Source organism: Meleagris gallopavo, chromosome 4 (assembly GCF_905368555.1).
Source record: "Meleagris gallopavo chromosome 4, MGAL_WU_HG_1.1, whole genome shotgun sequence".
Classification (NCBI taxonomy): domain Eukaryota; kingdom Metazoa; phylum Chordata; class Aves; order Galliformes; family Phasianidae; genus Meleagris; species Meleagris gallopavo.
In genome coordinates this window covers 263,562-282,480 of record NC_139407.1, presented here as the reverse complement: position 1 = coordinate 282,480, position 18,919 = coordinate 263,562, and the positions used below count along the sequence as shown (strand labels likewise).

General features: G+C 38.4%; 1 protein-coding gene across 1 annotated transcript in view; it reads right to left on the bottom strand.

Annotated features, from left to right (window-relative positions):
* MND1 (meiotic nuclear divisions 1) overlaps positions 1–18,919 on the bottom strand; it is a 40,568-nt gene that overhangs the window by 19,992 nt on the left and 1,657 nt on the right. Inside the window, exons 4-6 of the mRNA XM_085221958.1 lie at positions 17,098–17,246; positions 5,022–5,096; positions 3,189–3,303 (exon numbers count right to left, since the gene is read on the bottom strand). Of these exons, the coding sequence (XP_085078084.1) occupies positions 3,189–3,303; positions 5,022–5,096; positions 17,098–17,246 (339 nt within the window). The remainder of the gene's footprint in view (positions 1–3,188; positions 3,304–5,021; positions 5,097–17,097; positions 17,247–18,919) is intronic.

Sequence of the window (18,919 nt, the reverse complement as noted above, 5' to 3'; positions counted from 1 at the left end):
TTCTGCAGACGTACATACATGTTATGTTATGCAGTTTTTCTTTGGGAGAAACAGGGACTCTATTTTCCACAACGCCTGTTTCCCCATGAGAATACCCTCCAGCCTTCAAAAACCTGCATTTAAGCTGAGAAACCAGTCCTGCACCAACTGAAGCAGAATTACAAGCTCAACAAAGAAGTATAAAATTACAGAATGTCTGTTTTTGCTACCAGTGACTGTAATACTGTGGAAAGATCTAAACTCAATGCTAAATTATACTAGTTGGCTTAAATAGCATTTCCAAGAGGCAAACAAGCTTGCAGCACTGAACTACTGTGGCTGTTAAAAAACCTCCACTTTCCAAATGTGGGCATATTTTCACAACATCCTATCAATAAAATGTAACTATCCAAATATATCCACAAAGCCAGACCATTATGTAGCTTCTTCTAGTGGCCAATCCCTAAATTATGTTTCTGCTGTCATTTACTGTAGTTAATCATTTAAATACAAATGCTGAAGTTCTGTGTTCAAACACAGTAAATGTGGGAAGGCACTAGAGTTTGTACTTTAGCCCTCTAATACGAAAGCCAAGAAAATTACGGCAAAACATTTGTAACTGGTATAAAAAAGACAAGCAGCAAAGTCAGCAGAAAACAGAGTCAGGATTTAGTACTTCGGTTTGCCTTTTCTGAGTATGCATTCTAATACATTTAGTTACATGGTCAAGCATGACTTTCCCATCTTAAGACACAGGGAACAAAACAGATGTTCAGTTTTCATTTCCTTCAGATATTTACTATGAACCATCCAAATTTCATTTTGACACTGGAATTAATGTGTGTGCATATGTCTTTTAATGAGGCTTATCATTGTAGGATGTAAACCTAACAAACAGCACTAGGTTTGTTTCTGCAACGCTTTTTTTGAGGAAAAGAGTAACTAACGAGGCACATCACAAAATCTGTATGCTGATGAAATCAGAAGGCAATCTGACACACCTATAAGGCATCACAATAAAATCAAGGCATACAAAAATATGGGATGGGCAATTAATAGTATGAAATTTTATATTGAGTATCAGAGAGCTTCCCTTATGGGTTGAAATTATTTATGGAAGGAAAGGGAAAACTCAAGTGCAGAAAATGCCTACTACAAAACATATTATATTGAATAATCCAGCTTTTAAAAGTACTTTTATGTAACAGAACAGCCATCTCTGATTTCTGACTCAAAATGAAAATAAATTAATTTAGATTTGGTAATCCCCATGTTAATCCAACTGAAAATAATCACAAGGATTAAGTTTCTGAAATTGTATATTTTGTGTAAAATCATGCATCACTCATGCAGTGTGAAAAGGATTTAAAAATCTGAGAAAACAACTTGGTTTATAAGGTTATTCTGAGAAACAACAGCACTAGCGTTTATGTCTAGATGAATTCTTCCATTCTCATTCTTCCATTGAATGAGATTCTTTATATCTTCTTACACTAAAAACTACAATTTCCTGCATCTTTTTTTTTTTTTGCCTTTGTACTTCCCCACAATCCAGAGCAAGAGAAGTCTCTTCCCCAGTCCCACTTCTCTCCCAGTTTTGTTTTGTTTTCTTTTTTCCATATATCATGAAATTCCACTCAGGTTTGACAAGGATATTAACTCCCCCAAAGTTATATTTCCATTTAATCATTTTTATGCTGCCAGCAACTTTAGACAGTGCAACAGTAACTGTTGAAACATACAACAAAGTACTGACTTTTTAACTGAAGGTCAGCAACAAATTATTTTCAGAGCACTGCTGAACAATCCCTTGGGAAGCCTACAGGTAACCCAACAAGGCACGTGTCACCAGTTCCCTTAAATGCTCACCTCTCCTTTGCAGAAGCTCATGGAACTTCCACATGCTTTAAAGAAGAGCAGGCCGTGTCTGGAGCAATTAATGATTACAATAATTTCTCTCTTTTCTAGATATCATTTCACGTGTTGCCATCTCTGTGCCTAGTACTTAGAAACATGATCTCAGCAACTCCTTTAAAAGAGAGGCTCCTCAACTGCTCCAGTGCAGTGCTTAACTACAAGGCTATCTCAGCACTTTAAATACCTGTCACTACAAATCCCTCTGTTGTCAGTATCTGCCTAAATGTATTCATTTTTACAGCTTGAGTGTGCCTGTTATTTGTCCTTAGGAGAGCGCACAGCAGAGGATTTACAGCATATTCCCCTACGTACGATTACATCCTTAGGGAAAGATAATGTAGCTGACAAAAAACATAATGGTCTCACTAAAGAAAGAATATGTGTCCAATTCTGGGGTGTGCTGCCAATTGTGTTTATGTTCCTGGCCTTCTCATAGCACATTTCTAAAGATGCAGACTCTGCTGGAAGAATAAGGAAAGAGAAAGATTCAGATTTGGTCAAAAATGTTCCCAGAAAAAGGTCTGTGCCTGTTTCTCATCACTCTGCAATGTCATTTCGGCATTTCAGCAACTGAATATGCGATAATGTTTGGGTAACAATCTAAAGCCTAATAAATAAAACATTACATCTGAAGCAGAGAAAATTCAATGAAATTTCATGAATGCTTTTCGTTTTTCATGTTAAGGATTAGAATATTAAGTACACTTCAGTGCTTAATTCTGCATTAAGTAATAAAGTTCCTCATTATTCCTTGTATTCCATTCGAAGTAGAAACTTCAACCAAAAGCCAGTATTTCAGTCAGTATAAACATCAATACATAAGTTATTATGCCACTGACTAAATGAAAATTAAACATGTCTAATGAAATGTTATGTATTAAATGGACAAAACAAAGGAAGTAGAGTGATATCTTATTGAGCCAGTATGGGACTAAAAGCAAATGGAAGCCAGTGAATGCTCTTCCTGCGTGATAGGGTTCCAGTTACAGAATTGGTGTTGTTATAGATATATAAATATGATATTACTTCTAATGTACCAGAATATTTCAGTGTTAGTTTTGTTTGTTAACTGCTCAGCTGTTGGCAGACTAAATAACAATTAAAGAAACTCTCACCTTATGTAATATGACAGAACATGAAAAGAAGTGGTTAGAGGACCTGTACTGCAATGCTTACAGCTTTAAAAAAAAACTGCAGCTACATACTGGCTGATCTCTGCACACCAGATTTTAAGCTAAAAAGTGCAGACTTCTCCTAAGTAAACGTTCTCTTTAAACAACAATACAACTTACGCATTTCTTCAACAATGTCTGGATCACATTCCCTGTATTTTTCTATTTCTGCCTTTAGCTGTTCTTTTTTCTGCCGGAGGGCAGCAAGTTCCTTCACCAGAGCTGCACGTTCTGCCTGAGGAGTAAAAGTATGTTGGGATACACAGTAAGAATAAAAACAAAACAATAACATAGCATAGAACAGGTTTTAAAGAAAAAAAAAAAAAAAAAAAGCTGTTTTCACTACTGCTTTCCATCGATTAACCAACTCAGCATTTTATGCACATACAAAACTCTCAGCAATATTCAGTGATATTGAATACAAATTGGAAGGAAGAAAATTAAGATCAAAATGGAAAATCAAAAGAACAATTTCCTAGAGCCTTTGAACTCGGAGCAGTTTTCAACCACTCACTTTGCTCTTGTGCTTAACGGTTAAAGGACAAGCAGAAGCACTAACCTTGTGATTAAAGACAGCACTACAGAAAAAGCTGCCGTCTACATTTCCACATATCTGAAATACCAACTACATACGAGTACTCTTGCAACGTATTTTTCTTCTTGTTCCATGCTGTTTAAGAGAAGTGCTCTCAAAAATATATTCAAATATTTATGTTGTGAGTGCACGCATCACTACTTTCCTCAGATTTTCTACTTATTAATAATAATTTGCAGACTCAACACAAATACTTCCACAGCCAACTCAGCATAGATTTCTACTTTAGCCTATACTTACAGCCAGCCTCTGCACCTGGCTGAGAACCAGGATATTCAAAGAACTCCTGCTAGGGCACCAAGTAGCCTCAAACAGCCAGGCAACACCAGATAAAAACCCAATAATTTACAATCCCTGCAGCAGCCTAACAGTTTGAGCTACTATCAAATTTTAGCACTCCCAGTACTTCTGCCAACAGCCTGAATTCAGCCCATCCTGCAAAAGCAGAATGGAAATCAAAGGCTTCCAGATGCTGGGGGACATGGAGGCCAGCTGCTTGGAGACCAGCATTGCTATCCAGATTTCTCAGGACTTTTTCCTGATGTTTAAGCTGGAACCAAATATTGGAAGCATCAGCAGAACAGGATTTCCAGGACCAATAGATTCTTGCAACTAGGGCAGGCCATGTGGTGGAGAAGGCCAAGCCTCTAACAGTCCACCTGGAAACCTGACAGGCAGAGCTCTATGTGAAACCTGCCTGTGTTTCACTGATTAAGGTCAAACCCAGAACGTCTCTGTAAAACATTTTAGATGCTAAGATATGGCACCTTCCCACAGAATTCCAACAAATTTTTTTACTGGATGTTCAAACCAGTTTATGCTGAGCACCTCAAAGCAAATCAGCTACTCAGGACACCCTATGAAATTTCTCAAACATACTACTTCACATGTATATCGAATGTGAAGCCAAATATTATCTTGCAGTGTACTTTAAACAGCTTCAGCATGCTAAGAGCACCAATATTAATTGACACCTCAGAATAATAATAAACTAAAAAATAAGATCCCCCAACAAGTAAGTTCACAGTTACCTGATTAGGCAGTTCAGGAGCCACTGGAAAATTTGGCACATACCTGAGAGCAGTTCAGGTTTAACAATATCTTTAAATATGAAAAAGGCTAGACAATTAAACCCTAAGCAGTCATAGTTGGAGCAGCTATTTATCACTACTTTCCTCATTAGTGCATGACTAGCTAATGGAAGATTCTAGCATTTAGAAGCACCTGATTTGTTTCTCTTCCTCACCTCCAGCACTTAGAAATCTTAACGAATTTCCAGTGACTCACTACTACTTGCAAACTCTGAATACTTGGATCCTTTTCCCTAATAGGACACCCTCCCCCTGCAAACAACTTACAGTATTTTCACGTCCAATTTTCGATTTTTCAATGCCCTTTTGTAAAATCTCTTTTTTCTGACTGGTTTCTGCAAACTGATGAAGGAAACAAAAAACAAAATCAACCTATTTCAGTGACATATAGACTTAACATACAAAACACATACATGCACACTTATAAAAGTCCATACATAGATAAAATACTTAAATAAACAGTATATTAACTTAACTTCTAAATAGATATAATTTAACTTGTGTGATAAAAATAAACTCAAAATAAATACTAAAACACCCAAACATAAGATCGGGGCTCTGACCCACAGAAAAGAATTACAGGAAGCACGTGTTTTACTTCCATGCCACATAATCATGTTGCATGCTGCAAAATCCTGTTTCATACCATAACCTGGCATGTCTACACAAAGGCACTCAAAACAGGAAGGCTTTGGACTAGATGATTTCTTTTCATCCTTTTCCAACTCTTTAATCTCACCCATAGCCATTCCCTCACTGACTGGAAGCAGTGGCAATAGCTGCAGCAGCTCCACCTGCTCAGCTGCTGATACCAGCCTTCCCAAGGCGTGGTATGCCATTGGTGCTGCCCCAATCCTTTTAGTATATTGGTGTATAGAGCTCTCTGTGGCTCAAAGGCATGGAAAGCCGTGGCTCCTCCTGTGCGGCACTCATAGAGTTAGACTTCCAAGCTGCCTCCCTTCAGGTCTGAAGCAGAGGCATCTTTCAGAGGAAGCTGTATCTCGCAGGGCTGGCACAGACATCACTCCAGAGTAATTACCATCAAGATAGATCTGTCCCCATTACTCTGCTGCACATCTTTAACCAAGTCTACCCTGTTTAGCTGGAAGTCTTCCAGGGACACTTTGGAAGCCCTTAAGCTGAGCCAGATGTATGACACATCCCCTGCTCCTCAGGGGCAGTACTCAGTGTTAGCTGAAATACAACATGAATGAGAATGCAAAAAAAAAATTCTTATAAACATTTAGTTTGGAAATTAGCTACGCCATTTGAAATCAATACCAAGGAAAAAAAAAAAAAAAAAGGTAGGTAGCATTCTTTGTAAGCACAAACTCTGGTTTAATTTGAAGATGTTCTGTGTATCGGTCAGGTAGAAACATCAGATTAATCATCGGTATGATGGCGGTGGCTGTCAAAGCCCTCATTTCATTCTTAAAAAGAAACCAAACTCCTACCCTGAGTCTCTCCCCAGAAACAGTCACACAACACCTCTGCTTCTACATTCTCATTCTTCTCATTAATAATCCCACTGAATGGAAGTGCATTCCTCGACACTTCTTGTAATCCTTAGCCCTGATAATTTAACCATATTTATATTCTTTTGCAATTGAATTGACAAGACTACACTGGCCTTTACATGAAAAATCATTTCTGCAGCATGGTCCTTTCCAGGCAGACTATATACAGTCAGCTTGATTGCAAGAATTCAACTATATTCATACAGTTCATACAGTGCAAACAGAGCTGGTTTGGAGCCACAGCCAATTTCTACCTAGATTCATGTTCAGTGTGTACATGTTCAGAAATACATCCATAAATGCATGAAAAAATATGAGGTAGAGCTTACTGCCAAGTCTTAAGATACTGGACATGAAGGCAAATAAAGCTCCAAACTGATGATGTCTAAGGATTAGGCCCCGACCCCTTCAGTTAATTTGGTTCAGAGGGAAGATTCCTTTCTTCAAAACTGCTTCCTGCTCCTGGATAAACATGTTCATGCATGTGTGCGTATACACGCAGATAAGGTCTGCTTTCAAGAGCAATGCTTTACTTTATATAGAGAAATGAGTTTAAAATTACTGTGATTTTGGGAAAAATATGCCCAGCTGTTTACTCACTGCTCTCAGTGAAAGTAACCACAGAGGCAGCTTGGGATTCAGTATATGGCTTGAAGTACACCAACATCTCAATTTTGGTGAAGAGTTCAACAACAGCACTCTTTCTGGGTTTTCCACAAAACTTGTATAAAATTAAGTATGTTGGTATCCACATTATGCCTTACTAGATTGAAGCATACAATTCAGAAGAGGATAGGTAGCTAGGTGAAGTTTGCCATTTGTGAAGCCCAAGGAAAAAACATACCAGAGCACGCATCATTCAGTATCTCTGAAGAAAGAATTTAGCTGGAACTAAACTCACCTAGAAAGCAGAGATGTCAAAGAGCTTATATAGGTCTACATACTACACATGCAAAGAATAAGACAGTGCTTTCTGGAACAGGGAGAACATAAAATTGTTCATTTATCTGTTTTCCATATCTATAAAGTTCTTTCGGAACATACCTGCATTCTCTAAGATGGAAACACAAAATCTTTCAGATAGATGCAATTAAATAACAAAAGATGGCTACCAGCTTTTGGTCCTCTATATTCTAGGACATTGAATTATGAAAGAGACAGTAATGATAAACACTGAGACATTTCTTTGCCAGTTCTAGATTCTGACCTGCATAATGTATAACGTCACCACGCCACAAAGTTAGAAGGCCTTCCTCTGACTAAAACCAATCAACTTTCATATAACTTTACTAAAGGTATTTTCTTTCTTCTTATATGGAGTTTTTTTTTCATTGTGTTCACAAATGAGAATTTCAGAATTCTTTTTACAAAATAAAATAGCCTGTGTGTGTCAAAATGGATACTCCTATGGACAACAAAAGATGGGTATAAGGGAAGGAATTGTTGAAAGAGAAGAGAGATTGAAAAAGCAAACTAACAGGATGAGAATGTAAAGGGCAAAGAACAGATGGCCAGGGTCTATGCAAGGAATTTGTGACAATGGGAGAAACAGGAAGGCTTGGATAACAAGGCAAGAGCACTGCTGAAAATAACTGTACATGGAAGAAGGAAAGAGAGCTATCAAGGATAAAGAAGTCAGATAGAGGAAGGATGAAGACAAATTGTATATTATTTAACAGAGAGATAAGGGCAAATGGCAGATGATAGGTTATTGTGCATTAAAAGAAAAATAAACAAACAAAAAAAACCCACAAAACAAAACAAAAAAAATCACCCACTAATTTGCAAATGCTGCATATGTATGATAGCAAAAGAGCACATCTGGCCAAAGATAGTAAAACACACCTTCCCACTCACCAGCTCTAGAAAAGTCTGATTGCAAAGGAGCACAGTAGCAGGTAGAAGATTTCAATCCTTGGAGCAATCCTGGGACATTTTTCAAGGGAACTGACAAATAATTTCAAGGAACATTAAGCACCCTGAGAGAAATCTGACTCCTGCCAATAGCTGTGGGATTGATCTGGAGGAAAAGCTACTTAATGCCTCCCCTCTATGTTTCTTAAAAGAGATGTCTAGTCTGACACGGGAACAATCTTCTGCCACAACTGATCAGATGTGGAAAGCAGTACAGATAGATCTATGCTTCTGGACTGGAAAGCCTTGTATCTCCAGCCTATCCATTCACACAGACCTCCTCAGAACCAGCACGTATTAAAGCAAAGTACAAGAAAGCAGGAAAAATCCCACCTGGCAGAAAGCTATTTAAACAAAGAATGAGGACAAACAACACTAAATTAGTCAAGAAAAAAAACATCTCCGAATAGTAATAACATTGTTTGCAAAACACAGAGGCAACCTGTAAGAAGCTAACATCTGTAAAACAGAAGAGCTAAGTAGGACCTGTTCATTTCATAGACCACTGTGGTCAGCTGACTGCCCACTAGCCTAGCCCATTAATTCAGTCCCAAGTGCCCAGAGGGATGCTCATGCTTACTGTGCCAATGTCCTGTCATGCTTAGCTTGTGCAGCACTTTGTGCATGTTAAGTGCCACATAACTACCATAACCATCTCTTCCAACCCTAGCCTGGGGTCTGGTTTGTGCCAAGGAATAGAGATTAGATGTTCTTAGGTAATTCACAATGCACACACCACTGTCAAGGTTCCACTGTGGCAACTCAGTGATGTGCATTTGGAAGATGAACGTTTAAACCTGACATGCAATTGCAGCAGATTTCAATTCGCTTCCTTCCCAAAATCTGCCTGATACTGCTCAAGCTCAACACTAGTTTTATTTTCCAGGATTTTAAAGCACCTCCAACCTGGTGTTGGCAATGCAAAGGCAGGTCCTTGCACTGGATGAGGTTCAAACTGAGGTCTTACATGCTAACCACGAGCATTCACAGCTGCTACTCGCTGCCATTATGTTCTTACAGAGCAATACCAGATGCACTATTTTCTTGTGGTCAGAATATGTAACCAAAAACGTTATGAACAGCTATTACTTTTGTGCAACCCACAAAACTGTGGCACTGCAGCAGAATTCAAGACATCCATTTTCTAATTGTTCATAACTTTCCTAAATTATTCATTTGAAGTTTGAAGCTTTTTTTCAGGCCAGAGGCAAACACGGTGTGCCTTTAGCTTTAAGAAAAGCAGTTCAAGAGTTTTAAGGTGACATTTGTAGTTGAGGGGTATATTTCTTTCCTATGTTAAATCCATCTCACTACTGAAAAAAATTGAGTGGAATTACAGAAGGCATACAGAGAAAGCACTTCAAAGCATTCCTCTAGATTATAAAGAAAGATTAAAAAAAAAAAAAAAAAGACTGATAATGCAAAGATTAACAACCAAAGAACAATGTGAACATATTGAAAACAGACCTGCTGTGTTAAAAGAAAGGCAGAGTTCCACTAAAGGAAATCACTCAGCAATTGCTGTTGACTGAAACAATAAAGCTTAAGAATAAAAAGGCACATCAATGTGCAAAATTGTTTCCTAAAATATTACACAAAGCAAACACGCAACTGCTTTTTACATACTTACTTGCCAGGGTCTCCAAACACACAGAAGTAAACATCAAGCTGGCTGGTGCACGCTTGTGGCACAGCAGAGCACCCACAGCCAACGGCAATACCGTCACTCTGCTCTCAGGTTGCATGTACACCATTCATGCAATTCCACTTCGCACCCATCCCACACAGCAAACCAGACTGCAGCACATCCCAGGTTTGCTGGGGCTTCACTATTGTTTTGCAGTTCTGGTGAAACACACATTGAAAGTACATGCTTGCTACCTAAATATAACCAAACAACCTTTTTTTTTTCTTTTTCTTTTTCTTTTTCTTCTTTTTTTAAAGATTGTGGAAAGGAGGGAAAAATGAATGTGTAATGTCTTACCCTAAGTCATTACAAGTCATTAGAGCAACATGAGGCAGCAAATCACATTTGCTGCAGAACTCAGGGCGTAAGAGATGCACCCGGGAGACAGTCATAGTTAAAGAAATACAGGCAAGAGCAAGAGCAGAGATGAAAACCATACAGAATAAGAACATTTAACCCAGGAATCAAAGAATAGACAATACGGTTTTTACAGCAAGAGAACATCATAAAAGGGATTGGCAGCAGATCGTAGAAAAAAAAGAGAAAACAGCCCACTCTATTTCTGTACTCAAAAAGCATTTTTTCTTAAACCTTGCATTATTGGTATATACTGTAGGTATGGAGAAATTTTCAGTATATGAACTCTCTTCTCTTAATGCACATTACAAATTTTATCATACAAAATTACCTCAATTTTAATGCCATCTTTGAATTAATCAGTTCAAAAAAAGTTGGGAATAAATATCAATTTCTAGAGAAAAAGCAGATCCCAAGCCCCAAAAGAAGTTATATATGCTATTCAAAATGAAAGGCTGATGCATGGATTTTTCTGGGTGAAGAACACTTTTTCTAAAATATTATGATATTGTGTCTGTAAGTTATAATGAGCTATAATGAGTAGGTACTTTTTTTGTTTCTTTAAATTTGGATCGTAACTTATGTAAATGACTAAAAACAGTATGAGAAACTCAAGTTAAGTTACCATATTCTTGGAGATCTAACCAAATGAAGCTTCAGCTCTCCATATAATTGGCTGATGAAGCACTATAATGGTTAAACAAAATAAAAATAAAAAAAAAATTCTAAAGTTAGATCTGTACGCTCATAAGCAATGTTTACATGTTTTGCACTAGTATTCATGTGGGTAATACAGGTATTCTCGCCACTCCCACAAACATAATGTTTCAAAATTAAATTTAGGCCTATAGTCCTGACTTACACATGAGATTGAAACATCCCATGGCAAGTTAGGCATGGCTCTGTTCTCAGAAAGTCCCACTGAGTATGTGAGGAGCCCTTCCTATATTCACTTTTGGATAAGGAAAGCTGAACGGATTGGAACCTGCAACTATCCGTGTATAAATCTTACATTGCTAACTGCAGCTCTTTAAAAGATTATTCATGTGGAGTAAATCACTGTATGTTTAAAGTCTCTTTTAATTCAGTTTTGTTTCCATTTAGATTCATCTATATTTGCCTTAATTGTTAATGGTTACTCAGAGATGTTTTGCCACAAGCTCCTGTTTTTTGCATCATTCATTTGAGTGCCATTTGGTAAGTACCAGTAATGCAACAAAACAAAAACAACTCCTATGCATGAATCAGAAAAAAAACTAAAAATGTCAACACGAAGGATGCTTGTTACTGTTCATAAGAGTATTTACTACAAGCCTACAAAGTCCAAAGTGATAGTAAGCAAGTCTGTTCAAAGAAGACAGGACACTGACAAATATTTTCCCTTGGAAAGAAAAGATGTTCTAATTTTTCCTCAAAGAGCTTTTAAACCTTGCTATCCTAACTAGCTGGGCCCTATACTGACAAGGTCTACAGGGTCTATGCACAGAGTCCAAGTCAAAACACAATATTCATCTGATATTCCCCAAGCTCAAGTCCTGCCCAAAGATTACAAAAAACAATTCAAACATTACTCTGTAAACTTTTAAAGAGCCCAAATTCTACCTTGAGATATTAACAACAACATAGGTTTATCAAATTCCAGAGTTTTGACGGCACTCTTTCATATTCACTCTTTATGCTAATTTCCTATTTTTCAAGCAATGTTCAGGCAGATAACCAAGTCATCTCAAATTCCAGATACAACGAATGCTCTTTGATGGAATTACAGTGCACTCAGTGATAATGATAGCTGCATGACTGTGACAAGAAAGACCTTTCCCCCGAAGACTTCCTGCTTCAAACTGACTTCACGCGTTCTGATTTTGCACTCTAGTGAATAAGTTGGTTCTGTTTCATTCCCTTCAGAACAACAAATGCTATGAAGTGAGACTTAAGTGCATCACAGTATTTTTATTTGAAGTGCACGACAGTATTTTTATTTCTGCATGGACACCAAATTTCTGAATTAAATATTAATAAAATGACAAGATTTTAAGGTCAGAGCTCCAATCAATTAAGATCACGTCTCCATCAAGCCCAGCTTTGAGAGGCAGTATTGCCTCTGCCTTATCCCCAGGCAGATAAGGCTCCTGGCTTTGCAAAAGAGGTGAACTTGCATGCTTGCCAAACAGCAAGGAACTTTCCCAGGATGTGCCAATGTACTGTTCTGCCTCTCACCCTGGCCGTGGCCACTGTGGAGCTCAGCTGGACATGAAGGCAAATGGCTGCATCTCTGCCAGATTTGACAGGCTTTTTGGAAAGGGTGCTCCACATTTCCAATTTCTTCACAGTTCAGATCAACAGTTTCACTGAAGTAGCAGGATCAGGACTACACATCAGCAGCCAGCACATAAGCCTCTTCAAAAAGGAAAGGTAAATGGTCTGATGACATTACCTAAAAAAAAAGATCATAAAAGCAGTATTTTTCCTGTATTATACCAGAATGAATATATATATATATATATATATATATATAAAATATATGCTTTGCATATAATATATGCATATATATATATATATATATATATATATATATATATATATATATATATATATTCTTTTCAATAGGGCAACATTCTTCCTTCAAACCTATTTTATAATCTGTACAGTTACTACAGAGCCAACTTTAAATAAAAAAATAAAAGATCTTAAATCATGCCAGTTTTAGCTTACGCTCATTGAGGGGGTGGGAAAGGAAAACCTACACCTCACAGTTGCCATCAGTCTAGCTCCATATTAACAACTAGAAAAAGGAAAAGCATGAAATTCTGCTAATGAGCACCGAATTATGAGGTTGTTTAATTCTAAAAGAAGCATCCAGAGCACCATATTTTTAGAAGTCTGCCATGACAGCAGTAATTAAGCATACCCTCCAGGGCTTTGTAGCATGCCATTAAACATAATCCAGAAGGCTCTAATAAGTTACAGCATTAGAAGAGTATTTTCTGCTAAACATTTTAAGACTTAATAAATTCAGAATCATTTCAAGACATAAAAATTTTTAAAGTGCAAGATACAAACAGGTAGCAAAAAACCTGAACTGCTTCAAATAAAAGTTTATTAGCATCTTCCAGGAGACCCATTCAGGGAAACTGTGGTACAGAATCAGCAAATTAATTAGCACAGCCATAATCAACATAGTGCCATTTAAACAATGCAGATTCTCAGCCATTTTGCATTTTGGATCTACAGTTCCCACTGGATAATATGAAGATGTAAGCTAGACACACTATACCAGCTCCACAGCTGTATGCTTCTTTATGTGTCTTGTCCTTTATTTCCAAGAAAACATATAGGTCTGTGAAAGCCTACAAGCTGAAAATGGGGGGAAGTCATTGTAACTGCCTCTGTTGGGACAGTCGTTACTACTAAGGAAAAATAAAAGAAAAAACAGTAATGCAAGTCAGAAGGGAGCAGAATCATCCAGAAGGCCTGAGACTGCTGACTGTCACAATGGCTGGGCCAGTGCAAGGAAGGATAAAAAAAATAAGTAAGTAGAAAGCTAAATTAGATACCCTGACATACGAGGAGAAAAGAAAACTCAGCATGCATATGGAAAGACTACCAGAACTGCTTAGTCAGCACATTGGGATCCTGCAAATATATTGTAATGGGCATTAAAGAGACGAGACTTATTTTTCCTGGAAAGAGACAAATAGTACACATTCTGCAACCCAGTAAAACAAAATTATAAGCACACATATTACAGAAAACCATCTAGATAAGTAATTCCTAACAAGTCACATGTATTAGTTGCAAAAATACCAAAGCAAATCTTTAGTGAACCTCAGCTCAGCACTAATGCCTCCAAGCCAGCCAGCTCTGAACACTTATACATCGTGCAGCCAGGAACCCATCTCATATCTGCGTGAAGGCACATGGACAAGCATCAGCAGTCAGGGCAAGGAGGCAGCCGCTCAGACCAAAAGAATCAGAGAACAGCTTAGTTGGAAGAGACCCCAAGGATCATCACGTTCCAACACCCCTGCCACCAGGCCACCAACCTCCAGGTCTGGTACAAGACCAGGTCATTTAGGGCCCTATCCAATCTGGTGTTGAACTCCTCCAGGGATGGAGCATCCATAGCCTCTCTGTGCAGCCTGATCCAGCACCTCACTACTCTCTCTGTAAAGAACTTTCCTCTGACATTCAAGCAGGTGGGCAGCAGAAGTTCCTTTGGCTTCAGTCAGCAGCCAGCCTCAAGCAGTTGCTGTCCAACAGCCTACCATGCAGTAACTCAGACACAATGTTTGAACAGGAGACATATGTCCATCTAAGAAGGATAGAAGTAAACTCATCTATATCTTGAAAAAATATCTGATGATTAGTACCCATTTTTTCTTCTGTGTGTATTCTAAACAAATAAGGTTCTTCCCTTTTAGCTATTATCAAACACAGTCCAGGAGGCCTTGAGCCACATTACTCACCAAAAGGATTATTTTTTTCCATTAACTATTTCCTAAATGTGCAAATGTGCATTCCTAACAACTGCACCTCCTACTATAGCATCCTCCAAGTCTTCTTTTTTTTTAAATTAATATTGTAAATGAAGTAAATGCTTAGTTGTTTTATATTTCAGTGTTCCTAAGTACAAACAATCCAGTAAATGCAAAGTGACTATTTCAACAAGTTCATTCCCAAAGAATCTCTTGGAAAGAGTCCAGCAGAGGGCCACAAAGATGGTGAAGGGCCTGGAGCATCTCCCCTATGAAGAAAGGCTAAGTGAACTGGGTCTGTTTAGCCTTGAGAAAAGAAGACTGAGAGGGGACCTGATCCAGGTTTGTAAATATCTGAGGTGTGGCGGCCATAGCGGTGAGGCCAGTCTCTTTTCAGTGGTACGTGGAGACAGGACGAGGGGAAACGGACATCAGCTGCAGCATAGGAAGTTTCGCACGAATGTGCGTAAGAACTTCTTCACGGTGAAGGTGACGGAGCACTGGAACAGGCTGCCCAGGGAGGTTGTGGAGTCTCCTTCTCTGGAGATATTCAAGTCTCGCCTGGACGCCTACCTGTGCGACCTGGTGTAGGGAACCTGCTTTGGCAGGGGGGTTGGTCTCGATGATCTCTAGAGGTCCCTTCCAACCCCTACAATTCTGTGATTCTGTGTGATTCTGTGAAAGAACTTTTTTTTTTTTTTTTTTTTTTTTTTAAAGAAAGCTAACTGCCAAAAGTAAGTCAGGATGTATTAATTTCTCAATTCTTCCTTTGGCTCAATACATGAGTAGTGGAAAGAGGAAATCTCTCACCAATCCCAGAGAACAAAACTTCAACTAATCTCTTCCATCTCAGCTAACACTTGCCCAACACAATGCTGACTGGGATAAATAAAGAAACTTGTCCCCCATTTCTGCTGATCATGAAGCAAGGCCACAAAACAGTGTAAAAAAAGTCCACCCCTTACCCTCCTCTGAAAAGATTAACCAAGATCTTTGCTGCAGTACAAGGTGATGCCATCTCAGCCCCAGCCTCAGCAGGAGTGGCAGCAATAACAGCATTCTGTTAAACTTGGCCTCACAAAGCCTAGCAACATCATGAGAAACAAGGTAAATTGCAGCAACTAGCAATAAACCAGTGAAATGAACTGTTCTGAGCTGACAACTAAAATGAACCATCACAAAACCATCCTGAGAAAAGACTGTCAACTGGTTGCTTCCCCAAGCAATTACAGTACTTGCAGTATTGCCAACAGTTACACTGACAAAAGAAAGACCTCCACTAAAAAAAAAAAAATGTGAACAGGTGTGAATTCACCTTATCTAAATCAGATAATACCATTGTCAGGCAGCAGAATCACCCGTAGGAGATGATCTTCCCGCTTATACTGCATAGATCACGCTCCTCATTAGTAGACTATAAGCAATTTTGACTCCTTGAGCTATGGAGGACAAAAAAATGCAACAGAAGCCACATGAAGCAAAGATATTTGAGGTCCCTGCTTTTCAGAAAAACAGGAAAACCCAACATGTGGTTACCGAGCAGCACTAACTTCATGAATCAGCACAGAACTTGCCATGTGTATCAGTTCAGAGGGTTGCACCCCTCTTCAAACACCTGCCCCATCAAAGCAAGTCAAAAAGCAAAAAAGAACACAAAAACAGCTATGCCAAAAGAAGCAACTTCAACTCAATCAACGTCTTTAATTGCCAAATGTCTGCACAAGATCACACTGAAGAGGCAACAAGAGGCAACTGGATTTAGAAACCCTTCAGGAAATCTTCCAAGAAGCTAGTAAAGTAGGAGATCAAAAGAACAGCAGTGTGGCAACAGAAGATGTCTTGCTCTTCTGCAGAAGATCATGAGCAATTTGTTCTTCTCTCCTAATAAAAGTGCAATATTGGATTGCAAAAGTGTTCCCTAATTAAGCTATCAAGAACAAATGTGAAGAAACAACAGTGATAGGTAGAAAACACAGCCATGTTTACTAGGGATATCCATTTCACACCTCTCACGGCTTTTAGATCATTACCAGATGATGGCCTACACTACGTACAACACATAAAAGCATATGGAGCCTCATTATTTAGACGAAGTCCTTAAATAATGTTGCTCATCATGAATAGCATGCTTTCAGCAGCAAGTGGCAAAAAAAGTTTCTTTAAGCCCCAGGAAAACTGGATTCCAGAACTCTTCCGAGGTACTATCAACATAAAAAGAAAGAATGTCCCATCACATTTGTCAAATGCTTCCTACAGTAAACTCTGCACCATGAGTATATGCACGTGCACATACGCATGCATAAAAGCAAGTGATATGAGCAGGGGTAACAATAGGGTATAAGAATTAAACAAGTCCATTCAGGAAACAAGCACCTTCCTTAAAGCAGATTTACCTGAGTCTGCAGTTCTTCTAATTTACGCTTCCTGGCATGAAGAGCTTTACTTGGGAAAGCCCAGAAGTAATTGGAAGTTCCGATTCTGTCAGTGTCCACCATGCCGTCATCAACTAAGCTTTGCAGAACCTCTTTGACCGACATGGAAGCTAATAGAAGCAAAAGTATGAGATTAGATCTGCATAGCACCTCCTTAGAACCACAGAGAACTATTAATATTGTAAGACATCATCTACAACCATCTGTCTGAATATTTCAGTACAGTGTTAGCTAGGAAGATGCTGTGCTTGATGCTCCACTTCAAAACACAAATCCCTCTGAAATCAGTGGCTTCAATATAAAGGCTGCTGCTCCTTAGCGCGTTCTGCTACAAGATGTTTGTAAACTGCTCACAACCATCATAAAACATACATGTGTATTACAGCACAATGCCATAACAAACTCATGAGAGGGCACTTGAAAAGCTGTCCTGCAATCTTAACTATAATATCTATTAACCTACAATTGGGAATGTACAATTAGGAATGTAATTGCATTTCACTTTGCAGCGCTTACCAAAGCACTAAATAGCAGCAGGGGCATGAAGGCCAACTCCCTACTGGCTCACGAGGGGGTAGATTTGACATTTGGTTATATTCAGTTCCAATACAGAAAGTCTCTTGTAATGTTAGATATGTGCAATAACTGTTTCTTCATTTTCTAACAAACACGGGGTACAGTCCAGCATTTAAAAAATTACACCAGTTCAACAAGCAAAGCATTACATACTATTATCCACAAGCACGGCAAATCTAAATAAAACTTCAAGATATGAGTTTTCAGTGTCTGACATCCAATTTCAAGCCTAAAGGAGATCCCTGACTTGAAACACCCCGTCTTCTGGAAGCTTTAGGCTGGATGCCAGTATAATGGTACTTCCATAGACTAAGTTTTTCTTTCCAGAAGAACCCAGACTCTACAGATGTGTCTAAATGCCTCCACATTCACAGGCAGGATGAATCTGGACTCTTCAAAGGTACAAATAGTGTTAGAAACTATGTTTTAAAACATGAAATTCCTTTGCTTACACTGTTTTGCATTTTTTTCCTACAAATTGCAACTAAATATATGCAAGAGAGAGGTATTTTGAAAAACAAATCAAGACAGCATCATGTTCAGCATCTCTGTAGGCTGCTGACATAACCCAAATCTTGAAAAGCACCGTTTTTCAACATGCCCATGTTTTTTTCCACAAACTTGTGTATTCCTTACTCTCACAGTGCCACAATGACATGCTCATCAAGGACAGTGGCAACTACACAAACTGCACTTCTGCCCACCTTTATCACTGAATACAAAGGAAAATAGAATGAAAAACACATAAAGCAACTCAACAGTGTGAAGATAAATCATCTTAGATCTAATCCAAAACCAGTGGATTTTTTTTTCTTCCACTGAAAAGACTTCTCCTTTATCTAGCCATTCTGTTTTTCAACAGAACAATGGCATTTTAAGATATGTGTGACATTACAGACATATCTCTGTATCCCCTATTCTCTGAGTACACACAATGATTTCACAGAATGAGAGCTCCTGGAAGGTGCTTAGCTTCAGAACCTGTGAAAAATTCCATCCTAAGTTTTAGTGATTAACTTGGGGTTTGTTGTGACATGTCAGCAATCTCTCATTTTAGCAGTGGCATCATATTTGAGTGACAAACATGAGCAAATCGAAATAGGAATATTCTGTTGACGTTACTTTTTATGCTGTGTCCCTGCTATTGGCCACTGTATGCCATTCTAATTATTTTTCCCCTTACTATTAAAATCACAAGCCTATAATT